At 41.2% G+C, this 7156-nt stretch overlaps 1 protein-coding gene across 1 annotated transcript; it reads right to left on the bottom strand.

Moving 5' to 3' along the window:
- Window positions 1–637: 637 nt before the first annotated feature.
- Window positions 638–6781, bottom strand: pik3cd (phosphatidylinositol-4,5-bisphosphate 3-kinase, catalytic subunit delta; the record flags this gene model as incomplete). Its single annotated transcript, XM_071520136.1, has 11 exons — window positions 638–2162; window positions 2728–2860; window positions 2969–3114; window positions 3868–3991; window positions 4742–4909; window positions 5006–5084; window positions 5212–5321; window positions 5973–6139; window positions 6228–6327; window positions 6416–6559; window positions 6660–6781. Coding segments are annotated over 11 exons (1431 nt in total), but the record flags the coding sequence as incomplete, so codon positions are not given.
- Window positions 6782–7156: the final 375 nt, after the last annotated feature.

Below are 7156 nucleotides of genomic sequence, written 5' to 3'. Positions count from 1 at the left end.
TTAAGTAGAAAGAAATAGGTAGAAACTCCCGCAAAGGTACGGTCTGGCCTTTGGCTTGACCCCAAAAAGCCCCACTGAGGCAAACTGTTTATTCAGTGTGTTTCCCGTTCAACAAGGCAAGGGCAAAGAAAGACTGCAGATAAAGGACCAGGTCTGCATCAGACCTACGATGACATGAAGGTTCATTTGTTTTAGCTGCACGCAGGAATGTAGGCCAGGCCTGAACCCCACAAGTTTTGTACTATTTGGCATAATTCATGAATTACAATCAGTTCAAAAGGCAACTGCAGTATATTTCACAACTTGTGAAAATAGCACATATACTTAATAGAGACTCACTAAGCCTAGAGCAGCAGACTGACTTGCTGCACTCCATTCCACACTGAATATTTCAGTAGCTTATGGTATCTCAAACTGCTCGCCATGTACTCTGCAGCTATGCTTGGCCCCCCCTTCATCTCTGAATAGCAATTTGTGCAAACAAGAAAAATCATTTCAACTGTTATGCCAAATGCAAAAGACTCCCTCATCATTAAAAAACATCCCCACACCGGCTTCTTCCATTCAAATGATCCTTTTAGGACTGAAATACGTAAAGTAATTTGAGTCTGCCATAACAATGAAAACATACATGGGCTCATTTAAACAGAAAATCATTATTTTGCACAGCATTAGATATGTCAAAGTACAGAGGTGATTGACACTCTAAGCATGAAAGTAAAATGGCACGTTGGTAAAAAACAAAAAAACAAAACGCAATTGAAATGACAGTGCATAACTTAAATATCGGAAACCAACACACATGTACACACACACACACACGCACATACTTGCTGCATCATTCCAAATAGTACAACTTGTCCAGATTTACATTTTCAAATGGGCATTTGGTGCATTGACACATTTTGAGAAAGAGCAACAACAACAAAAAAGACAAAAGGCTGTGGCTTTACACTCCATAGTTTGTCTCAACTTCCCCATCTGGGCTTTACTGCCTGATGTGTTTGATTGTGGCATCTGTTGTCTTGGTCCAGGTCTCTAATGATTAATATGGTTAGGTTGACATCTACGAATAAAACCCTAATTTTTGAATACAGTTTGCACAGACCTGAGATCATTTCTTTCTGCAGATGCTTATGGTAGTTTTATTATTAATCTGTAGTAAACTGTTTGGTTAGGATCTGCTAGGTTATGCGATTTGGTAGCCTACACATGGGTGTAATTCCAAATTATTTTCTCATGTTACAATGAAATTTCAATGTTACAATGCTTCCCATCCAATAACCCCCCCCCCAAAGGCAACATAAGTCAAGGCAATATTACACATCAAATATAAGTGAAAGTACATCAGTAAAACATAGCATCTCTTTAAAGTACCTTCAAAATGCCCGATCATATCTTTGTACAAGTACTTCAAAAATCACCAAATTAAATAAAACAAAAACAACAAAGATACAATTCAAAAAAAGATGCAGTTGAAATGGTGGAGAATTTACACAGCCATCCAGTAAACCATATGAAAGACTTGAGGTGGGACAGCTGACCCTCGCTCTGAGACTGAGCGATGTCATCGAACGCCACCTTAAAGTTTTTTGCAGTTTGCTCCCTGGTGAGTAGTACAGTCCGTTAGATACACTTTCAGTCTTTGCTTCAGCGCTGATTCAGTAGGCTTTTTTCTTTTGCAGGAGCAAAAATTTGCGAGTTAAACACATCAGCAATGCATTTTAAATATCTCTGCTGCTATGTCACTACGATAAAGGCATATTTTGATGAGAGAACTTGACTTTGAATGTCTGTGTGTGTTGAAACTACGATCCTTGATTATTTATGTCATTGTCTTTGGATGCCTGCAGTTAGCTGTTAGTTCCTCAGAGCAGAGCAGGCCAGTCAGATGTAAACATTTGCTTCTTTGAATGGCATCAATAAAGTAAAACAGTTCAGTGCAGTTTTTTCCCTTTTGACTCCATAGGTTAAAATCCATAATTTTTGGTTGCTCTCCTCACGTCTCCTCGGTTCAGTGTTCTTCACGGTCGGTTGTCTTTGGCCAAGGAGTGCATCATCCAGTTCACCTTGGTCTTCCAGCTCTCCCGCAGAGCTTCAGTGAACTTGACTTTGAAATTCTTCAGTGCCTCTTCCTCCGATTTGCCCAAAGCTAGAGAGTCCTGTTGAAACCAAGACAGCAAAACATCATCATCAATATTATTATTCACACCCTTCACATCCAGCCCACCACCTCTTCCAGCTCTTGCCCTCTGGGAGGCGCTACAGGTCTCTATCCACCAGGGTTTGGGGTCAATTCATGAATGAACTCATCAATTCCAATTCAACTGAGGAATTTAAAAAAACCTACATAACAGAAACATAATCGGAATTAGAGCTGGGTGCAATTCCACCAGGAATTTAATTATTTACCATGCGTTCTCAATTCAACTCATGAATGGCCCCAACCCTGCTATCCACCAAAACATCCTGCTTCAAGAGCAGCTTCTTCCCTGGAGCCATCAGGACACTGAACTCCTACCACTAGTCGCTCCCTCCCATACTTGCTGCAATATACACATTTTGCATGCACTTTGTATGCTGTATCCTGTATTTATGCATTTATGTATGATGCCAGAGCTAGTTAAACATGCTTTATTGACAACAAATTACACCGGCCTTGGGTGTGTGGCTAATAAACAATCTAATCTAATCATCACCAATATCACCAGTATCATCATTACGTACCTTTAGATACTGGATATCCTTGAAGGAGGAGAGCTCAGGCAGTCCTGCTGCCTTCATCATAGCGAAGAGGTTGACAAACAGAGTCCCATTCCGACACAGGATCTTATAGGCATGCTCACAGTGCTCCCTGAACCTGGCAAGGTGGATGCACAAACCATCAGTGTCATTATAAAAGATGTGGACAGGATCCTAGAACGATATGCTGTCTTATATATTTCAGTCACAAAAATTGTTATTGTACCTCTCAAACTTCTCGCTGTTGTTGGTTCTTCCTTGTTGGATCACATGGACAAAGTCATAAGTCAAGATGAAAGGCACACGCTCCCTGTTGATCCCTAGTTTCCGCTTGAAGTTCCCCAGGAAGTGTCCAAAGTCAATGTGGAATAGCTGGTGAACAAAGGTGAAGGTGAGTGGGAATTAGCTCCTGACCACAACCACATTTCTACAAGATTTTTTCAGTTATTCTCAAAGGCTGGCCTCACTGACTGGTATCTGTAATTAAATAATTTTACTCCAAAATGAGATATTTACCATTTGAAAAATGTGACATGTACTCTGACAAAATTATTGTTGGCAGTAAAGTAAAACTCACAACGATCGTTTAGCTTTTTGGCTACCCTGAACCCTTGACTTACAAAATAGTAACATTTCAGAGGAAGGAATCAGTTGTGTTTTTTTAAATACTAAGCTAACATTTTTCAGTAGTTATAGCATTTTGGAATGAAACCCTTCAACTCTGCTCTGAAACATGAACATGCTGTCAGAAACCAACCCAATACTGGTAGAGCAGGCCTTCTGATTATTAAATATCTAGGATTAGTTTTAACATCAATTCTAAGATTAGTTTTAACATCAATTTGAACCAAACTATGGTTCACTAAAAGTAACCCATCAACTGTATTACCATACTGAATTATCAAGCAAAATAAACAGAAATTCAGTCTGAATTCAGTCTAAAATGACAGTCCATTTTACATATGGCTCAACTTTATGTCAAATCGCCCCCTTGTGGTAGAGGATTTTTATTATTATAATAAGGTAGAGCATACACCAACTTGTACTGTATATTATATGTATTTAATGGCACAGACTTATCAGTGTTCTAATGATTTCCTGTGGGGAAAAATATCTAAATCTCACCTGTCCAGTTTCCCTGATCATGATATTGTCATTGTGACGATCTCCAATGCCCAAAACGTAAGTAGCTACACAGTAGCCAGCACAGGACAGCGTGAACTCCTCTATTGCTTGATCGAGTTTATCCCTGCTGACAAAAAAGGTCAGAGAAATAAAGAGAGACAGAAAAGAAGACACAGAAAAAGAAAACAGTATTAGTGGGTATTGTTCTAACATTCACACGTCACTTCTCTACACACTGCATACCTAGTTTTTCCAAGTAAGGACACATAGTCAAAACTTTCTCCTTCACAGGCACGTATGCATATGTGTGTGTGTGTGTGTGTGTGCTCAAACACACACACATAAAATTATGAGGCAGGATTTCCTCACTGTCACATGAAATATTCACAGAGGAGTTCCTGAAGCCGATAAATGATTGACAGTCATGTCCTGTCGGGGGCTGGTCCAGACGTGCACAGGGTTCACTGTGTTAAGTTTTTACAACTTTTCTCAGCTCCAACATTTCAAGCTAATAACCAAGCTGTTCTGTTCTGTCAAGCAGTAGACCGGGTCGGACTTGCCAAAGTGACGTACAAAGGCTTATTCATTACATCTAAAGTTTATCTCCTCTAAGAGCTTTTTGAATGTGCAAGACCTTCAGACTGCCGAGCGCCAAATAAAAATCTCCTCACATCTTATCTAGCCAAGGTTGTAGTCTGCTGTACACTTTTTATATTTCTTTCATGGTCAGTTTGAAGACAAACACTTACAGACGACAAACCGCACAAAGACATCCATTCTTCTCTGAAATTTCCAGAAAGCTCAATACTGCGGCTACAGTAGAAGATTGGCTTGCAACAGACACCATTAACTTATAGTTGTGCGTCATACTCACTCGGGATTCTTGGATTTGAGCCAGTTGAGCAGGGCATCCTTGTTGAAGGCAGCGGTGGCGGCACTGTTGCTGTTGTTGCGCTGGATATTGGCGATGGTGTCGGAGTTCTTCACCACCTCGATGAGCCCCGTCTTGTTCCCGGTGGACAAGCAGCCGTATGGGATCATCCTGCCAGTGGAGGGAGAGATTTGTTCACTACTGGAAACCGATCAGGTTGGCCCCAAAATGGCTGCTGTGCAACGCAGAGAGGACAGCGGCTCATACCTGAGATCCAGCCCTTCTTTTTTCCACAGGTTCTCCATGAGCTGGATCATCTGGAGGGTCAACATGTCTTGTCGTAGATCTGGAGATGATGAGTGAAAGGCAGAGTAAAATAACCTGTAGTATTGCATGTTAACAAGTCATGAAATCGTGTGGGAATACGTATGTGTGTGTGTGTGCCCATGTGTTCAGGTCTTTCTGCATCTCACCATCTCCATTCTTGAAGATGATGCCCACCATCTCCCCCTGCAGCCACTGGGTGTTATACATCAGCCAGAGCGGCTTCATCTTAGAGTCCATAAACCTGCATCTGTCCGCACTGCAACAGCAAACACATTCACTATAAACACATGATCACTCCATCATAACAGTGTGTCAGGGTCAGAAATTAATTAACCAAAATTCCCTTGAAAGTTCATAAAATGCTGTGAAATTAGAAAAGTGGCAAGATGATTAGGAGTGCCCTTTTTGCATTTCACCCTGCTCAAATTTTATTCATTCAGTTGTCAAATATTCATGCATGAATGTGACTACTGTCCCCTGTGGGCCACCATAGCTGTTTCATTGGAGCCTATCACTGGTTAAGTCTCTCCACTGCGAATCTGAGCAAGAAAAAAAAGCGAGTGGTTCTGATCATAAAACAACCAATATTGTGAAAAACTCAAGAAACGAGGGGTGGAAGATGGACTGGCTGGAGACAGAGTGGGAAAAGCAGCACCATCCTCTTTTGTAAGAGTATAATGTGGTACATTAGGACTTAAAATAAAACAAATCTTAGTGGTACAAATTTAGGGTTTATTTACCAATATGCAATGCAAATAATATTATTTCATAGCTCAACAAAAAGGGCATTTTAGGGGCATTTTGGTCCCTTTCGAGGGCCAAAAATCCACTCAAGGGGGCAAAAAAATTTCCTCTGACAAAAACATTAATTTCATTAATTTTGTGTGTGTGTGTGTGTGGCACTAACCAGATCTCAGAGAGGATGACGCTGGGGTTGAGAGGTGACAGCAGGTCTGACAGGGCCTCCAGGTACGACTCCTGTCTGATACAGAGCTTCAGGTCCTCTGCTGTCATCTTCTGGGAGCCGGACTTGACAAAGTCACTCAGGGCTCTCATTTTGCCCAGAGCCTCGTTCTGCGTGGGAGAGGTAAGGAAAGGTTAGGACCTGGCACAAGAAAAACAAACACATTTCAAAGACTGTAGCAGATGTGTGGGTGATTACCTGTTTGGTTAAGCTCTTGATGTGGTGGATGTTCCCCCTGCAGTAGGCCTCCAGAATCAGGCCAAAACGCAAACTCACTGACGCCACATGCATTTCTGACCTACAATAGAGACAAATACTTCAGTCAAATTTTCCACTCAAGACTGGAGATGTAATCATCTAGAGTTTTCTGTTGAACAACGTCTGACCTGAGATGCCAAAAGAAAAAGTGTCCTATCCTCTTATTGGATAAAGCCCTCTCCAGCAGGAAAGTGGTGAGGTCGCAGTCTAGGTAGGACTCGTACTTCAGAACCTGGACCAGCTGGATTAGGTACTGCAGCAGCTCATCATCACTGTGGACAGAGAAAATGTTCCATAAAAAGGTCATGCTGTTGACATGGCAAACACAACAAATTTGATGCCACATGGAAATCAGCAAAAGCATCTGCGTACCTGAGCTTACTGAGGCATCTGATAGTGAAAGAACGGACCGTTGGGTCGGGAAAACTGTAGTCTAAGAGCTCCAAGGCATGGAGGGCAGGGAGGTCCGGCCAGTTCCTCAGCAAACTCACCATCTGAGGAGAAACAAATCACCATTTTCTACCATGATGGGAAGAACTAAAACACTGATGTATAAGAGGACAGAGGAAACCTGTCATGAGACCAGATGACAGGATTTATTTGATGTATTTTCACTTTATAATTCAATATGTTTTCAAGATGTTTATTGTTTGGAATTGAAAATCTTGGTCAGTGTTTAGTATGATGTATGCTTACCCTTCACAACACAAATAATACAATATGTGAAATGACTGATAAACAAGTGGGTCTAGTCAGCAACAACAGAATGTATATTTATATGCACCAAGACTGAGCAGCAGTATACTGTATATTTTTAATACTTTTCCGGATGTTTTGTACATTTCCCAAACTTTTAAAGAACTGGAAAT

This window comes from Centroberyx affinis, unplaced genomic scaffold (genome assembly GCF_046629955.1).
Source record: "Centroberyx affinis isolate AG114_WGS23_722 - 3 ecotype Tasmania unplaced genomic scaffold, CSIRO-AGI_Caff_v1 ptg000772l_1, whole genome shotgun sequence".
In the NCBI taxonomy this organism is placed as follows: Eukaryota; Metazoa; Chordata; class Actinopteri; order Beryciformes; family Berycidae; genus Centroberyx; species Centroberyx affinis.
Note: the sequence above shows the minus strand (reverse complement) of the source record. Positions and strands in the feature narration are given on the sequence as shown.